Source organism: Petaurus breviceps, unplaced genomic scaffold (assembly GCF_028583685.1).
Source record: "Petaurus breviceps papuanus isolate PSGF00001 unplaced genomic scaffold, PetGlider_PUasm1.0 90731, whole genome shotgun sequence".
NCBI lineage: Eukaryota > Metazoa > Chordata > Mammalia > Diprotodontia > Petauridae > Petaurus > Petaurus breviceps.
In genome coordinates, this window is record NW_027187325.1 from 7,891,102 (window position 1) to 7,910,554 (window position 19,453).

Below are 19,453 nucleotides of genomic sequence, written 5' to 3' on the forward strand. Positions count from 1 at the left end.
ACACATCAGGGCTTATATAGCCTTCTCCTGGCTCAGAGAATGTAACAACCTTATTGACTCACTGGCCAATCAAGAAGTATCTATTGAAAAACAAGCCTCCCACCCCAGGCTCCAGGTGCACTTTAGCCTAGGGGCAGGGAAGATCTTAAAAATTTACATTCCCATTACATATACTTGGGTTCTGGTATATAGACTTTAGTTTTATAAAATTTACAAGAAACCCACCTATTTTTAACAACTGTAAATTAAATCTTTGGGTTTTTCTTTTTGCTTCTTCCTTAAAGTAATCGATGAGTTGTTTATACACTTTAATATTTATTTGAAACTTTCTCAAGTATCTGTGTGCATAGTTGGGATCACTCATAATTTGCAAAAACAAACACAAGAGATATATACCCATGGGTGGGTTGGGAAAGAGTAATGTTTGTCTGTTTCAGGGATGGACTGAAAAGGGGAATTTGTGTTTGATTTCTTTATGGTATTATACTCCATGAAGTAGCCTGTCTAATTTGTTTTTGTTAATTTTTATATAACTTTATCCAGGAAGCACGAAATTTGAAACCACTCAGATTATAGTTTCTTTTCCCCCTCCCCTTCCTATCCCTGTTCTGTTTCTCTGTTTTTTCTCTCTGATTTTCCTCTTCTGACCACTGCAGTCGGTTCTGGGGTTGGAGTGCCGATGGGCTGTCGAAGCACCCACCTCCCCTTTCTCAGCCTAACTCCATCCCCACAGCTCCTTCCCACAAGACTTTCAGGCGCTCTTACTCTCCCAGGTAACAAGCTACCTGTTAAACTTGTCTGTGGTGTCACAATATTATTGCATTTCTAAAGTCAGCTTATTTCTTTCTATAAAAATTGATCAAGTGCTTCAAAGAGGGCCTTTGCCTCCACACCTGATGACTGGAGTGGATAAGGTGTGTGGAGAGCTAGCACTGTTATCAGTGGAATGCCTTGCCATTTTTTAGCTAGAAATCCTGAAGCTGTTTTTTACTCTTGCATTTGCACACATTAGCCAAAATGCCCTAATGAGTACAAACCCTAAGAGTCCTCAAGCTTGTTGGTTGACAGAAGATTTAGAGGAAGAGGGACAATGTGTCATGTTCCTTAGTTCTTTTGTATAGGTACAGTGTACCTATAGGTACAGATTATTATCTCCTCAAAAATGAGTATGATTTTCTCCTTTGGAGATTAAACATGTGTCATTACTTCTGTTTGACCTATGCAGAGACACAGTAATAATGAACTAATGTTTGTGTGGATTATCATTTCATAATATGCCAGTCTTCCCTATCACATTAGAGTGATAGATTCTACAGTGTAAGGAAAATCCAAGCGCAGTTCATAATTCATTGACTTGTATCAGAGATATCTTGTCTCCCAGTGTAAAAAACTGCCAGTAACCTCAGTAGACCCACGCACTTGTTGCAAAATTGATACTATATACACTATTTGGAATTTTCATTTGTTTAAATAAAGAAATGTGGGCCAGAAATGTACCGTGGTACATAGGAGCAGAATACATGAAGCATCACAAGAATCTTTTATTTTGACAGAGTCTGAAAGAGACATACAGAATTGATAGGCATCTCTTAATCATTCCCAGAGAGAAGAGTAGTAAGTTAATGATGCAAAATTTCAGGTAATCCAACCACCTATCGTTTAGCCAGGGTTTGATTTTTGGAATGCACCTTAGGCAGCTGTGTCATCTGGATTATCTATCCCAAATGGACAGGCCATACATTACTCGAGATTGGCTACATGTTTATGTATATGAGTCTCTTTACAAACACAAACACAGTCAACCTCATTAGCACTGGATCTGGAATCTAATCTAAATTTAAATATCTACTTTGCTACTTAGAGGCAAAGAGTTTCTTCTCTAGGCCTTAGCTTCCTTGTCTGATTGAACTTAAGAGCACCTCTACAACTCTTTCTAGCTCTAAATCTTATGATCCTATGCCTATTTTTGACTCTAGCAATGTCAAAAATTAGGACAATGGGCAAACCAGACCCAATTGTTCTGTTTGCAGACCATTGTCTCTATACCTCTTTAAGATCAAAACACTGCCTCTGAATTTTAAAATTTGATTTCCCACTTGCTAATGCTATTTGTATAGAATAGCTTGTGCTGTTTATTAGAATAGCGTAAGTAGGTACATTTCAAATTGTGACTGGATTGACATTTTATCTTACCATTGTCTTTATTCATGAAGCAGGGGAAACTGGTAGTTTGTTCCCTGGGCCACTAGTTTCTGAATTTGGACTCCCAGAGGTCATCCTTTGCTTCTGCTCTCAACTCTGCACACCCAGAATTTGTGAAAATGGGGCACTATGTCTTTGTGTATTGGTTCTCAGTTTACTTGATAAGCATTCACTCAGTAAGCCTAATTCAATATTAAATGTAATATCTATGTATTTTTATACATAGAAGCTGCTTACGTCTGGTCAGGCCACTTGTAGGTAATATTTCTTGCAATACCCATATCATAAGGTTGTTTTGAGGAAAGCATTTTATAAATTGTAAGTTTCTACAAAAATGTAAGTTAATATGAAGCACATATTCAGAATTAAAAGAAATGGTTACAAATCATTATTTCCCTTGTACAAATATTAATCTCTTGGGTAATAGGAAACCCAAGAAGCAGATTGAAATTGAATAGTCCAGAAGATGTAATAGGAGGTGGTATTTTAACTCACTGCAGGCAGCTAGATGGTACAGTAGACTTAATGTCAGAAAGACCTCTATGAGTTCAGATCCTTCCTCAGATACTTATTAGCCATGTGACTTTGGGCAAGTCACTTCCCTTCCTCTCTGTACTTCAGTTTCCCCATCCCAAAATGAAGGGATTGGAATCTATGGCCTCTAATGTCCCTTCCAGCCCTAAGCTGATGATCTTCGGCTGTCCTTCCTATCCCTTATTTAACATTTAGGATTGCAAAGACCCTCTGCATTAACATCATCGACATGGTAATATTATAATTTATGTAATTTCATTGACTCTTTAAAAGTTTGACAAGCAAATGAAGAGTCAAGTCAAGAAATATAGAAGTAGCAGTTAAAGCACATTGCCTGTTGATAGTGATAAGAAAACCTTTAATAAAATTTGTTAACTTGTATTGGAAAAAAAAAACTCATATCACTGGTATCTGAGAATCTTAAAGCTACTACAAGCATAGGTTTTGTTTAAATATTACTTCCATAGAATTTCCTTTATTGTGTGCAGAATGCTTTAAATTAAAATTCTTAATTGGTTGATTAATCAAAACTAAGAACAAGAAATTCCCAAACAGCAGAATCACTGTAGTAGGTTTTTCTGTTTTAGAAACACTAATGCCAATTGTAGTAGTATGTGCTATGCAACCTAAAGTGGACTATTTCAAAAAAGTTGAATTGTTTAAAGGCTGGTATGTTTTTTGAGGTGACATATGAAAAATAATATTGTGACATCCTTTTAAAGCTGAATATCTCTACAACCTCCTCTTGTTCATCCTGTCACTGTTTTATGCATGGGACACTTTATTATTTTTGGTTGTTGTGATTAGCAGTCTTTTAAGGCATTTTTTTCCCATCTTGTGTATATTTTTGTTTATCATCCAGTCTTTATATATAAACACAAATGTACTGGCCAGATGTATAAATGCTTTTCTTCACATATGTAAGCGAACCTTTTTTAGAAGGAAAAAAAAAAACACTATGCTTTTCTCTTCCACATCTTCTGAAGACTTCTATCCTTTAAATTGCTACATAGCAAGATAGCCTTGTGAATTTAGAAGGGACTGAGATCTTGAACTTCATTTAAGTTCTGTGTTCTACCTCCTGTCAATGCTTGCATCGGATTTCAGCTGCAAACGTGTTCAAGTACATGTTTCTTTTGTTTGCTATCAAAGCCAACCTTTTGACTAAGTGTCTAAGTTGGCAGATGTTTTTGTAAGCTCTCCAGTTTGTGCTGTGTGTTTTCTTCTCCATGGAAGAAAAATGATTAATAAGTGCACTGACCACAGGACATTTAGACTTTTTCACCAACTGGGCTGCTACCAATTTTGTGATCATAGGTAAATCATTCTGTTTTCAGCCACCTCTGAATGTGTACCCTCATCTGAATAAGAACCAGGTTCTGTAAGTCCTAGCACTTGGAATCCTGGCCATACTTAGGGAGTGAAGCTTATCCATTTTCTGCCTTGGTATTCTTTGCAAACTCCAAGAAAAGTTAGGGGAGGAAAAAAAAATGTAATATTCTTTCAGTTATGTAGATTGTGACCCTTTCCAAGACTGGATAGAGTTGACTGCTCTCTTCAAGGAATCTGATTTTTCCTAAAACATTACAACACATTTTTTTTCACTTGTTTATTTTCTTGCCATGCATTTCAGATGGCCTTTGCAAAATTCAGGTATAGCTTTGCTCTGGTCTTTAATAACATCGGTACTTACAGGCATATAATCAGATATGTTGTAGGCATACCCTGACGTCTTCCATATATATCACACGATCTTTTTGCACGTTTTAATGCTCAAGAGACTGGCATCTGCTCCTTTTTAAGTGTTTCCCTAAAATTCATGAAGTTTAATTTGTGAAGTGTTCCTAATGTCTTCTAGGGTGCACTTGATGGCTTGGTTTTGGGTTTTTTTTTTTTTCCTAGCTGATCCATCTGTCCATTAGGTTTGATATTCTGTGCTAGGAAAGTGATTCTTCCTTTGGAACTTTCTCAGAATCTTTTGTCTTCTTTTCACAAATTGTTAGGCCATTAGGACATACTTTGAGAAGACCAAAAGCCTTTCCTTTCCTTTTCTCTATCTTTTGTAGTTTACTTCAAAAAAAAAATCTGGAAAAAAAAGCACTTGGTGTGTAAGAAATTATTTATGTTTTGAAGTACATTCAAGAGTCTACAAAGATATAAAATTTTGAGCTAATTTGCCCTGCTTTGATGCCACTTGGCTTTTATTTTTTTTTTTTGTGGAGGGGGAGGGGTTTAGACTAATCAAGTCTATCAGATTTCAGTTTTCTTTTCCTTCTAGTTCTTTTCTGTAACATCTTTGCCTACATTGTGCATCTACATCTCTTTTAAGGCTACAAATTAAAACCTTTCAGAATAGCCTAAAAGTTCTCAGCTAAGTTCAGGCAGGCTACATGAGAATTGTTTCTTGATTGTTAGGATGGATCTGACTTTGAGTCATCAGATTTTAAGTTCTATGATTTTCTGCTGTTACTAAAGATAACCTTTCACTTTTTCTAACCCAGTCTTACTGTTTTCTATATTGCTACTATGTAATTATGAGAAAACTAGCTTTATTTTGAGGTGAACATTCTTCTTGATTTAAGTTTGTACATTTGAGACCAGTAACACCAAAAAAGTTTTTTTCACCTTTTGAGGTATGAAAGCAAACTTTTCACTTTCATTAACTCTGTACATTAAGTCACCAGTTGTCACTATTTTGAGTTCTTGCATTCATATAATTATTGATGTTTCTCACTTATTATTAGAATACTCATGTTTATGGGTTCAGATTTTGTTATGACAAGATATTTTCTGAGAGAAAGAAAGAAAAAGTAGCTTCCAATTAGTGGGGGGTCTTTAAAAAGATAACTGCCAAGATAATTTATTTCATTGCAAGTCATTATTAGAAACAAAATTCTAAATGTGTACCCCACTCTGTAAATTAATGGTGCTACCAATTCAAAGTAAAACCTTAATGCCCATGCCCCATTTTAAAACCTGCCATTCCTTTGATCTTTTAGCATGCTGGACTATGACACAGAGAACTTGAACTCGGATGAAATCTACAGCTCTCTGCGTGGAGTAACAGAAGCCATAGAAAAGTTTAGTTTCCGGAGCCAGGAGGATCTGAATGAACCTATTAAGCGGGATGGCAAAAAAGACTGTGATATTGTAAGTATTCCCTGATGATTATTTCAGAAGATCTATCCATATGTGTTTTTGAGTATAGACTGCTACCCTAACCACCTTTGTACTGTCTTCTTCTGGATAGTTGGAGTACTTTTCCTTAAAGCATCTCAGTTCAACGCATTTTTCCAAGCCATATGAAATAAGCAGCCATCTTCAACTACCACCTTGATAGGGAATTGCTGAATGCAGGATTTTGTTTATTTTTTCCCCACAGTGACAGGAAAGACTATAGTTGAGGAGTAGGAGAGTGGTAGGTTTGGAATCAGAGAATCCTGGTTCAAATCCCAGGTCTGCCACCCACGTAACCTTGTTCAAGACACTTGACCTCAGGGGGCAGCCAGGTAGCACAGCGAGTAAGAGCACCGGCTCCAGTGTTGGGACGACCTGGAGATCGAATCCTGGGCTCAGACACTTAGCACCCACCCAGAAACACCTGGCTGTGTAACCTTGAGCAAGTTACTTAACCCCAATTGCTTAGGGGCATCCAGGTGGCTCAGCGAGTAAGAGCACTGGCTCCAGTGTCGGAATGACCTGGATTAAATCCGGGCTCAGATACTCAGCACCACACCCAGAAATAACTGGCCATGTAACCTTGAGCAAGTTACTTAACCCCGATTGCTTCAAAAAAAAAAAAAAGACACTTGACCTCTCTTGGCCTCAGTTCCTTTATCTGAAGATGGTTGGACTAGATAATCCCTCAGGTCATGTCCAGTTCTAAATCTGTGATGCTGTGAATTCATTCAGTCTGAAAGTTTCAGTCACTAACTCATTGTATGTTTCTGATAGTGTTCTCTCACTCAAACATAGAAAATACTAATTTCCTGTATGTATCCTACCATATCGTAACACAAAATTCCATAACGTATATTTTATTAGTGACCAATGCCCTTGGGAAAAGCTATCTATAGTTCCTTCAAAATCATTTTTTTTTCAATAAAGAGAAATAAGGCCAATTTCATATGCATATGGATAAGTGTATATTTTAATAGAAACACTTTTTGGTCCTGTTTATTGTTATATTTTAATTAGATATTAAAATTGATAAAAAGCTTATCCCCTTTTATCATTGATGCTAATAAATTCAGGCTCTTCTCCTTGGGCCCCTATCATCAAAGTCCTAGTCCTTGGACCTTCTCTATTTCCTTAAAAAAACAGTGAAAGTAAAAGAAATCTTAAAATTTTATTGATTGGAGGGGATGGGGTGCTGTCTCCTAATTGTTTCAGGTTTCACGAGATGGTGGGATAGCTTCACCTGCCACTGATCTTCGAGGAGGAAGTGATGTGGTAGAAGGAGGAAGGACAGCTCTTGATAACAAAACCTCGCTCCTCAACACCCAGCCTCCACGAGCCTTCACAGGGCCCCGAGCTCGAGAATACAATCCCTATCCTTACTCTGATACAATCAACACCTATGACAAGACTGCTCTGAAAGAAGCCGTATTTGATGATGACATGGATCAGCTTCGTGATGGTTAGTCTCTTTCTTGAATCTCCTCCTATTCTCATCAAACAGCTTGTCTTTGCTTTATCTTCTGTGGACCAAGCTCTGAGTATACTGATCACATTTCACATTCAAGGTAGAATTTTAGCTTTTATGCTTTGAATTCATCTTTTCATTCCTTTATATGACACTTAAACTTTCTCAGTTTAGTAAGCAACTGGGAATGGCATTCCTCAAGCCCTATTTACTAACATACCCTGGTATGGTATTACAACAGTGTTTTAATGAGGGCTTTTTCTTTCTTCCATTTATAAGTCCCTTGTATAGTATGACTTATACCGTAGATACTATGACAAATAGTATTAGATAGAGACCTCATTTTATCTTGTGTCAAATGTCTATCAGAGCTCAAGACATTAGTATACTATACTGTGGGAATATTTCTGCATGAAACCTGATCATTTATTCCTTCACCTGTTGGTTGATTAGGTCATTGAGAGTTTGATGTGTTGACAATGCTTTGAATATGGTGGACGCTTAATAAATGCTAGCTGAGTTGGGCTTATTCACTATTGACAGTGATGAAAAATACAATTGTATTTACTGTCTTCTACCCAAAGCTTTTTTTTTTTTGAGACAAAACAGTCTTTAAGTATAAGACCACCCCCTGAAAAAAAAAAACCAGCAACAATCAAATCACTGACCTGTTTGATAAACTTTAGGATCAGTATTTTGAGGAAATTAGACTTGTGATTTCATTGGCATTGGGAACTTCCAGGGAAGAAATTCCCTCAGCAATTGCAGATCAACACCTTCTCTGCCATGAATCCAAGAGGTACTGTGTGCGCTGAAAGAAAGTTGGCCTCAGAGTCAGAAAAATCTGGGTTCAGGTCCCACCTGATACATATTAGTTTTGTGACCCAAGCTAGTCATCTAACTTGTCATTTCCCTAGGCAATTCTCTAATGCAATTTATATTTTAAAATAGGAAGGCTTCTTTTCAATTATTTTTTTATAGGATAGGTCAATCCTCTTATTTCCATAAGTAACTTTCAGTGTATACTTTAGTATATTTTTATTAAGCTTTACATTATTATTATATTATATTTAAGGTTGCAAAGCAGTTTACATGTATTTTTCCATTTGATTATTAGGAAAGCCTTTTGTAGTAAGAAGAGATGCACTATGACCTCTTTATCTGCTGAATGATTTGGTGTATATCATTAGCCTAAATGTCACCCTGCATATAGCCACTTTCCTTTGTTCAGTAATATGGGAAATGTTGGATGGAAAAATGTTGATTATTTTCTTTGTCAATACAGAACTTGATCAATGAATCAAGACCACTCAAAATGGCTGCCTTCATTGGTCACCTCTGATTGTTCAGGCCATCAGGCATGGTGTTAGCTGGTGAATTTTTCCTTTGGAATGAACCCTATCTTAATTTTGTTCCACAAGTTATTCTTGGAAAGAAGGGTGAGATGCTAGGAAAGAAAAAGTACAGGCGATTTACTTTTTAAAAATTTCTATACATGGCTGTACTCCAGTGACAGAAGTTAAAGAAATATGTCTGTGAAGCTAGGTGCCTCTGGTATTTAATTTTTCATCTGAAATCTACTTGTAATTTACTCAAAGAACAGGGCTTCTCTGGTGAACCATCCTATTCAATCATAGTAAAACTTTTAGCGTTTAGGTCTCTGATAAGTTCCCTATCTTCATGAGAACAGTAGTGCTTAGTAAGTAAGCTAAAAGTTGACATTGTTCCCAAATTCCAACTCCTCCCATTTAACCTTTCAGAGTAAAGTTCCTGTGTGACTTATCAGAGTTGTGGCCATGTGGGAGGAAAGTGGTTATTTAAATATTGATTTGCTACCTCTAGGTCTTTCCCCCACAACTGGAAGGAATAATATACTTTCCAATATTAACCTCAAGGTTACTCCAGTTTTACTATCAGTTATGGTCAGATTTATTCTGAGGAAAATTGATATTAGGGAAACATCAGGGTGTTAAGTATTTATTTCCTTGTCTTTGTGATGAATTTTAAAGATGTTACAGAATGGCCTGTGGATCTTGATGAGTGAATCAAAGCCACTCAAGATGGTAGACCACATCAGTCACCTACATTTGTTCAGACCACAAACAGGGCAGAGCATTGGGAAAAATATTCTCTGGTTGGACTTTTCTCTGTAGAATAATCTCTTTGTTTTCAATCGCCCCCACAGTACCCATTGACCATTCTGATTTGGTAGCTGATCTCCTGAAAGAATTATCCAATCACAATGAACGCGTGGAAGAGAGGAAAGGAGCCTTACTAGAATTACTCAAGATCACCCGAGAAGATAACCTAGGAGTTTGGGAAGAACACTTCAAAACAATATTACTCTTGCTGCTAGAAACACTTGGAGATAAAGATGTGAGAAATTTTACATCGGACTTTAATTTTTCATTTTTTGGCAGCATGATTATTGTCTAGTTTTCTTTGGGTTGGGCTTAAGTTATTTTTGTGCTTCCTGTACTCTCATAGTTTTTTGATGGAAACCTTTTTTAACGAATGTTGATGTCAGGACAGAACTAAAACTACTTCCTATGCTTTTTTATAGCAAATTTTTGCTCTTTGGAGGTTATAGGGGCAATATTTTTATTTTATGAGACCTGTGTCATAAGGAGATTGATTCCACAATACAGTGCATAATTGATGAAGATTTGGTTTAGCATGCAGTTATGTCATAAGATGGGATGGCTTCTTTTAAACTCTGTGTGTAGCAAACTGCGTACATTTAAACTGTGTGTACAGCAAAGATAAAATTCAGGTCAATTTTATTTCCTTTTAGTTTTATGTTAACATTTTGCTTTTGTATGACAGAAGACATATGGACAGTATATAATATATTTCATTTAAAACAGACCATATGGAGAGTTAGCTCCCTTTCATCATCTGCCCTCATTCTTTTACCTAAGTATATTAATGTCATTATGTTCTTTTTCAATTCTTTTGAAGGTTTAATTGCTACAATTATAGAAATCTAAAAATTAAGGAATCAGTTTAACTTAGGATACCAGCTTCCTCCAGATTATGAAATTGGCCCCATTTTTAAGATATAAATGAATATTGAAAGTTAGCTGAATTCCGTCCCAAAAGTTAAAAAAATCTACTACCCTGAGTAGAGTCTGTGTAGACTCTAAGAATCAAAAATGAAAGAAAAGGGAAGGTGCAGGACAGAGAAAATTACTAGAAAATGAAATATGAAAGCAAGAAGTAAAATTTAGAATAACTGATACTACAATGTGTATGAATGACAGTTGATCATAGAGTTGGTTTTATACAATAACATTTGAGGATGTAGTAATCAAATACTTGAAATGTTAATTAATTCTGCTTCATTAGTTTGATTTAGAGGGCTATGCAAACTTTTCTTTAGTCAAAATACCAAAATACCACCTACTGTGGCCGTTTGGCTTAGGACACTTTTTTTAGTCAAAGATAAAATGATGTCATGTGGAGGATAAATAAATGTTGTGTTAGTGTGTGAATGGTACAGATGAATGGCAAAGAATCAGGATGTACCTTTTAGATACTGTTTAGTGTAAACTCCATCCTCTTTTACTGAGATTAAGAGTCCTGTTTAGAATGGCGACCATCCAGTATTGGAGGATGGGGGCGGGGGCCAGGGGGTGTGAACTGAAAGAGCTTTACAAGTCTTCCCACCAGTGATATCATCATTTACAAGGTCAGAAAGTAAGAGTAGGCTTTGGCTGTAATTCTTGAGTCTAGAAGCATTTCAAGGGGAATTATTTAATGCAAAATGACAAATACCTTATTTTTGTTTGTTTTAAGGCAAAACGTAGTGCCCTCTTCCATGATTGCAAAGAGATTCCAAGAGATGAATGACTTGAAAGTTTGTTCCTCATCTGCTCTGTTTCCTTCACTGATTAAACATACAAGCACATTTTATAAACGTTAAGTTTTTACTGCCTCTCCTCTTGAATGAGTCAAACCTCAGTAGAAGTAGAAGGAACAGAGGGGTTATTTAATAAAGCTTGGTGTGACAGTCATAGTTTAACACCTCTCCTTCCGTCTCGCACCTCAGCATTCGATACGGGCATTGGCCTTGCGAGTGTTACGAGAAATTCTGAGAAACCAACCAGCAAGATTTAAAAACTATGCTGAACTGACAATCATGAAGACACTGGAGGCACATAAAGATTCCCACAAAGAGGTAAGCAGGCTGTCTGGCCCTGGGATTGAAGGTAAATCTCCACTGACCAAGCAGGTATCAAATGAAATCCTGAAAGTGACTAAGATGGGGTGAGAGGGAGGGAGAAGAAACTAAAACATGAATTTTGAAATTTAAATTTAAAACATCCTGACAAGATTCTTCAACTCTTGTTTTAATACGGGGCTAAAATCCCATTAACTGGAAAGGTTCCATGGCTAATCTAAAAGGAATTTTAGGAGCACTGAATTTAATCCCAAATCTCTGGAAACTGCACAGTTCTCTGTACAATATGAGGTACTAACCACCTCATTTCCTACAATAGGTATCCTTACGTTTATATTGGTGGGCTGTCACAGGGAAGTAGGGGAACCAAGCTTTTCACTTGACTTCCTTTTGTAAGCAACTCCCTTTCAATAGAAAATGACCATGAGTCACTGAGAGGAGGCAGATCATTCTGACTAGTCACTTTTCTAGCCTGAAGACATTGGTACAGGCTGTGTCTCCTCCCTGTATCTGATGAATATTTTAAGCTAACAAGTATTTATGCCAGATTTAGGAAGAGGGGGGGTGTGCCTGTGTCTGTGTGGGTGTCTATGCGTGTACACATGCTTATATATGTATGTGCACATATGTATATGTATTTTGTGCATGGTGTGTGTGATCACAGATATAGAGCCAAAAGGGTCCTAATGTTTACTCCATTCTTCTAGTTTTAAAGATGAGAAGACAGAGGCTCAGAGGATAAAAGTGCCCTGGCCAAGGTTATATAAGTAGTCACTGGCAAAGCCAGGATTCAGTCTCAGGTCTTTAGACTGCACTTTCAGTACTCTCTGTCTGTCTGTCTCTGTCTCTCTCTCTTTTTTCTTTTTTTTTGGCTTTTTGGAGGGCAAGGCAATTGGGGTTAAGTAACTTGCCCAAGGTCACATGGCTAGTAAGTGTTAAGTGTCTGAGGCCAGATTTGAACTCAGGTCCTCCTGACTTCCTGGCTGTTGCTCTATTCACTGTGCCACCTAGCCACCCCTTCAGTACTCTTTTCACTGTGCCCAAATCTTCCTTGATTCTAAGCCCAACACTGTCCACTATGACAAACTTCATCTAAGTTTTGCAAACAGAAAGTGCTATAAAAATGAAATCCTATTTTTGTAGATTTTTTTTCAGTAACCTTAACAAGTTATAATTACATGCCTGGGTGTGATCTTAGAACAGAGAATAAAGCCAATTACTCCATTAAGTCTTATTTATTTATTACATTTCCTCAAACTGGTAAATATTATACTATAATTAGGAGAAGGATTAATTTGACTTTGATTGGAGCAGCATAGCTACAAGAAGAATCTGGATTTGAAAAAATGTCTCATTGCATTTATTACTTGCTAGAAAACAGATCAGTTGTCAGACCACGGAATCACCAATAAGATTGTTATCTTGAGGTCAAGTACCTGTAATTTTCACACCTGATAGAGTACAGTGCTGGGTGTATGGTAGGTGTTAAGTAGAAGTTGTTTCAAAAGTCTTAGTGTAGTTTTGAGATATTTCTAAAATACTAAAATTAATATATTAAAAACATTTTTCAATTTTTTTTAAAATTTAGGTTTTAGTTTGGAGGGTAAAGATTTGTACAGTCTTTGTCTTTCAGTTATCTTACTTGATTGTGTGATATTAGTCCTTAAGTTTTTGTATCACTTTTCTACTTGTACATTCAGCACTCTTGATTTCATGCATTTATCACCACCTGAAGAAATTCAGAAACTTCTAGATTCATTTCACACACAGACAAGAAAAAAGTTTGTCTTCTTTGTTTCAGTGCTAGCTGCAAAGTTGTGTTCGGTAACTAAGGAATACACTCCTGTGACTGATGCAATTTTGGTCATTTTATGTGTGAATTTGTGGATGAGACTCAGCCTTTGGTAAGAGAGTGAGAGAGGTAAAATGGGAATCTGGGCATAAGAAAGAACAAAAATCTTCACTTAGAGTTTCTGTATAACTTCCTTTGTGAAACCAAAATAATTGGGTAAAGCATTTTGAAATGTGATCCTTTTGAACTTGAGAGTTTGTTATGATGAAGTAGTTACATGATAATGGCAGAAGGTAAAGGTAGGGATAAGATCTCTGTAGCCATTTCTAGTCCAAGATCTGCTGTTACATGTATTTCAGAGGAAATATTAATCAGTTTTTATTGCATAGGCATAATATGCCTGGCATATTAAATAGAGCATAATAGTATGTTTCCCTTCTCTGTTAAAATAAACATTCTTTGAGAGGCAATATTTCCTCTTTTATGGTGAAGTTTCAGTAATTTGAACCTTAAAGATTTCAAAATTGTAATAATTTTAATGGAACTTAATATAAATTCACTTTTACACTAACAGAGGAGAAAGGGACTTAGAAGCAAATTGAGGCAAAATTAGATTAATAAGGGAATTTTTAATTATTTTCAGACATCCTCAAGCACATTGTTTAGCTTCAGCTGGACCTTCATTAAAGCAAGGCAATCCGTTTGTACTTCCCTAATTAACTCACTATACCACTTACCAAAAGAGCTCTTCAAAACTTTTCCATCCCTCCTCAAACTTTCTGTGGCTCCTTCTTCCCCACCCTTTCATCTAAGAACCTTGCCTCTGTTTTTAGATGAAGAAATTAAAGCTGTCTATAGTTACATGAAAACATGTTCTAAATCACTATTGATTAGAGAAATGCAAATTAAAACAATTTGAGATACCACCTCACACCTATCAGATTGGCTAATATGACAGAAAAGGAAAATGATAAATGTTGGACAAGATATGGGGAAATTGAGACACTGTCAGTGGAGTTGTGAACTGATCCAACCATTCTGGAGAGCAATTTGGAACTATGCTCAAAGGGCTATAAAACTGTGCATACCCTTTGATCCCGCAATAGCACTAGTAGGTCTATATCCCAAAGAAATCATAAAAAAGGAAAAAGAGGGGCAGGTAGGTGGCACAGTGAATAGAGCACAGGCCCTGGAGTCAGAAGGACCTGATTTCAAATCCAGCCTCAGACACTTAACCCTTACTAGCCATGTGACCTTGGGCAAGTCATTTAACCCCAATTATCCTGCCTTCCCCCGCCTCCAAAAAAAAAAAGCCTCCCAAAAAAGGAAAAAGAACCTATATGTACAAAAATATTTTTGTGGTAGCAAAGAATTGGAAATTAATGGAATGCCCATATATTGTTCTATAAGAAATGCTGAGCAGGTGAATTTCAGAAAAACCTGGAAAGCCTTCCATGAGCCTAAGCTGGGAGAACTGAGCAAAACCAGAACATTGCACATAGTAACAGCAGCACTGTGCAATAATCAACTATGATTAACTTAGCTCTTCTCAGCAATACAGTGATCCAAGACAATTCTAAAAGACTCATGATGGAAAATGCCATCCACATCCAGAGAAAGAACTATGGAGTCTGAATGCTGATTGAAGCATACTATTTTTACTTTTTTGTGTGTTTGTGTGGCTTTTCCCTTTTCTGTTTTTTCTTTCACAACATGACTAATGAGGATAGGAGGGAGAAAAAATTTGAAACTCAAAATTTTATAAAAAGTGAATGTTGAAAACTCACTTTACATGTAACTAGAAAAAATAAAATACTATTTACCCCCCCCCAAAAAAAAAAGAACCTTGCCTCATTTCACTGAAAAAGTTGAGGCCATTCGCTGAGAACTCCCTCTTCTCATCTTGTGTCATCCATATGCTTTCTGCCACCATCTCCATCTTCACCCCATCACACATGATGAAGTGGCCCCTTTTTGCCAACCCATCTTCTCCAGTAGATTGTCCACTCTAGCTTTCCAATTCCCTCACTTATCTTCAGTCTCTCCCTATTTAACTCTTAGCTAATGACCTCAATTTTTTCATTGAAATATGAGGCAAAGTTCTCAGCTGAGAGGATGAGGAGAAAGGGAGCTAAGGAGATATGAGGTACGTTGAAAAGGTTTTGAAGAACTTGCTTTGGCATTTAGAATACGAGTTAATCAAGGAAGTGTAAAATGATTATCTCACTGCCGTGAGGACCTAGTTGAGATTATGTAACATAAATTTGTAATAGACCTATTCAGTATGGTATCATGGATTTCTCTAGCTTTGTTGAGCAGCAATCCAGTAGATGGTGATAGTCATCTGTAGCTGAGGTTTGTAGTTCCAGATCAATGATAAGATGAGGGAAAGGATTCAAGAGAAGCAGATATTATAGAGTTGAATGGGTTCACTTTTACAGGTCAAGATGGAAAAAGTAATAGCATGTGGACAGTGCAAGCATGATGACCTGGGGAAAAAAAACTAAGGGGTCAAGGGAGTAGAGGTCAAGGTTAGGAACAGGATTTGGGGTTGCAAGACAGGAGACATAGAATGGCAGCAGATTGTGATCAACTAAAGGAATTTTAGAGTTCATAAACCGGTGTATTTGTTAGTAATGGAAAGATTAAGAGTAAGACTGTATAGTTGAGGGGTGGGTGGTATGAAGGAGTGGTAAGTGAACAAGTTGAGGAACTGGGAGGTACGGCTGCTGGAGGGAGTATCAGTATGTATGATGAAGTCCGCTATTATGAAGGCAGGAGTTGGACACAAGAGTGTGATCCAGGCACCTGACTCACTGAGGAGAGAAGGAGAATGTCCTGAAGACTGATAGACAATAGCTACCAGAATTTTGATTTGGAAGTAGATACGGTTCGAGTGAACCTCAAAGAAGGAAAGATTACGGAATAATGTTGCTAGAGAGAGCACGAGCCTGGAAGTGAAAATGGGGAGCAAGGAGTATTCCAGTTCCCCCACCTTGACCAGTGATTGGAGGGTGGGAGGTGGGGAATGAATGAAAGTTTCAACCACTTCCGGAAAGGATGATCAGGAAGGTTCAGATCTCTGAGCCAGAAGGTGAAAAGTAGTGGGAAAGGAAAAGATTTGCCCATGTAGTCCAAAGCACACTGGAAAGCATGGGTAGCTTTAGGATGCAGTGGGGGGGGGAGGGGGGCGATTGAGTTGAGAGGGATGGGAATTTCCTGACTACATTATGCCCATGTAAAAGGAAATGTAGGAAAATGCTTCATTTCAAATGAATAGTCATACATCTTAGATTTAAAAGTTTTAAAAATTAATTAATTTTTTAAATTTATTCTTGAAATGTAGCAGAGTAATATTTTCTAAGTATTTGATGTCTTTCAGTGAAAATAGTTGTTGTATAGAGTCACATTTTCTCCTTTAACTTTTTGACCTGTAGCTTTATTCATTAACAATTAACTTCACTGTATCCAAGTCTGGGGTTGTTACCACTGTCTACACTGGGCTAAAAGTTCCCATTGAAAGGCCAGAACTTTTTAAAAGGAACCTGTGAGATCATCTAGTCCAGCCCTCTCCTTTCATAGATGAGGTAACTGAGCCCCAAATGGATGAAATTATTTGCTTCTATCATGTTTTCTTTGCTAGGTAGTAGTCGAGCTGGAAGTAAAACTCCAACCTTCTATCTCACTTTCCACTGTATACCTGCTTCTCTGATACTTTGATAGGCTGTGTTGTCCCTAGGAAACTATGCACCACATTCTAAACCTGCACCCCCAAAATTACATATGTCAGCCTAGAGGAGTCAGCAGCTTAGTGTGCCCTCCATGGAAGGAGGGTGCCGGAAAATCCATCTCTTCTTTCCCTCCTGACTTCCCTCCTCTGGTCGTCTTCATCATGCCCAGGCTCTGGGCTTCCCTCCCCACCCTACTTTAGGTTCCATTTGTGTGCTGTCTTCCCCTATTAGATTGTAAGCTCCTTGAAGGTAGGTACCATCTTCCTCTTTTGTATTTGTATCCACAGTACTTAGCAAGCACAGTTCCTGGCATATAGTAGGTGATTAATAAATGCTTATTAACTGACTGACTTTTCCCTTTGCATTAGCACAGCTGCTATAAGGAGATGCTAAAATTCAGCATCTTTTATTATGGGTATGTTCTTACCAGTGTTTTCCAGAAGGTACTTTTAGACTGTGCCTTAATTTAAATGGGATGTTTAAATCATGTGTACCTTTTCTTAAACTACTTCTTGGCCAGACCAGTCATCTCATTGGCATGGCTACTTTCTCTACTGATACAAATTATAACCCTTCTACACCTTCTTATCCTGTGCAGTTCTTGTCTATATTTTTCCAGAAATCCTTCATCTATGGATGTGCTGGAGACCTTCCCCTTCTTTCTTTCAATATTTTTTGAATAACACTGTAGTACTGGGATTTTCTTTCCGTCTCTGATCCCTCAGTCTGTCAACATTAGACTGGCTACCTCCATTTGTGGTCATATGTATGTCAGATAGGGTTAAGTGACTTGCCCAGGGTCACATAACTAGTAAATATCTAAAGCCAGATTTGACCTCAAGGAAATGAGTCTTCTTGCCTCCAGGCCTGGCCATCTAGCAGTCCCAAACTCTTGATCATAGAAATACCAAACCATCATAAAGCCTGATTTTATTATGCACATAAATATTTATGTAGATATATGTGTGTCTGAATACCTGCAGATAGATTTTTTTTTTTGAGGAACTATCTGCAATAAAAGAAACTATAAGTTCTAAGAGAAATAAATTGATCACATTTATTGGGAGCTTACTTAAAAAAAATAATCCTAGTCTTTTTTTTTTCCCTAGCTAACAGTATTAGGTCCTCTGTGTGAGAGCTTGTTGAGCCCTTTTCATGGCTGCTCATCCACCTTTTGTGTCCACCTGCCACCCAGCTCTCACCTGTGGCTGCAAGAAGCAGTAGCATTCACAGTGCCCACACCCTGCTAAAACCGTCTCAGCAGACAGGCTAAACCAGGTTAAGGGTAACTGACAGGCCCCCAGCCCGTAGGAGTTAGGGAGATGTCTACTTCAAGCATGTGAAGACCTTCCCCTCCCCCCGTGGAAAGGGTGGATGAACACAATTTGTTCCAGTGGCCATGAAGGTGGCTGAAGCAGGCTCTATGGAGGGCTTAGAGCTTGGTCAGACATCAGAGACACCAAGGCCATCCATTGCATCTAGGGCCATTACCAGTTTTCTTGCCTTTTGTCCTGCCACTGGACTTCAGTGACTGGAAAAGAGAGTGAGGCTGCCAGCTTTGTTCACCAAGGCTTTAGTTAAATCCAATTCACCAGCAGATCAAGACTGCTCTGCGATGTCATTTGTCCTCTTCAAAAACAAAGGACAGACAACAATATTAGTGAGTCTTTCTTAGCAGGTGTTCTTCCAGACAGCTTATTCGAGATCAGGGTTATCAATCATTGTCACTGAGGACTCCGCGCTAGAGGTTTTTTCGACCAGGCTTGTCTTGAATTCAGCAGAACATTTTTATATATGTCAAAACAGAATATGTAACTAAAAGCCTAATGTGATACTGCTGTCTTCATTCTCTTTAAATTCTTCACCACTTTTGGCTAACTGGCTGTTAAAAAGATATTTTCCTCATTTCATTTTGCTGACCATGTTTGCTCTTTCTATCTGTTTGCTTACATTTATAATCATTGGTTCTTATGTTACATAGAACTCAGAAGCAGAACCCAAAGTTCAGCCTGGTTCAGGCAGTCTGCCAGAAGTCAGGGGCTTGGCATATAGAGTGAAATCAAGGACAGCTCCTTTCCTTGCCAAAACAGGGTCCTGTCACCACAGACTAGTTCTAACCCCAGGGAGGGGGAAGTGTTGTCCAGACACCTAGCACCAGAATCGGTGCTACAACAGCAAGTTATCCACCCTGCAGCACAGAGAGAGCTGGCTTTCAGTTAGCTTTTGTTATCAGGTGTAGATAAATGAAATCTGTGATATTTTGAGCCTTTTTCTATTACCTGTTCCTATTCATTTCAATAAATTTCTTTACTGTAAGAGTCAGCTAAATTTTTCCCTGCAGTAGATACCTACCGTGTTTCCCCGAT

At 37.7% G+C, this 19,453-nt stretch overlaps 1 protein-coding gene across 1 annotated transcript in view; it reads left to right on the forward strand.

The window, feature by feature from the left end:
* LOC138145254 (CLIP-associating protein 1-B-like) overlaps nt 1-19,453 on the forward strand; it is a 61,700-nt gene that overhangs the window by 25,520 nt on the left and 16,727 nt on the right. Inside the window, exons 3-6 of the mRNA XM_069066892.1 lie at nt 5,736-5,886; nt 7,129-7,375; nt 9,567-9,757; nt 11,433-11,561. Coding sequence (XP_068922993.1) covers nt 5,736-5,886; nt 7,129-7,375; nt 9,567-9,757; nt 11,433-11,561 — 718 coding nt within the window. The remainder of the gene's footprint in view (nt 1-5,735; nt 5,887-7,128; nt 7,376-9,566; nt 9,758-11,432; nt 11,562-19,453) is intronic.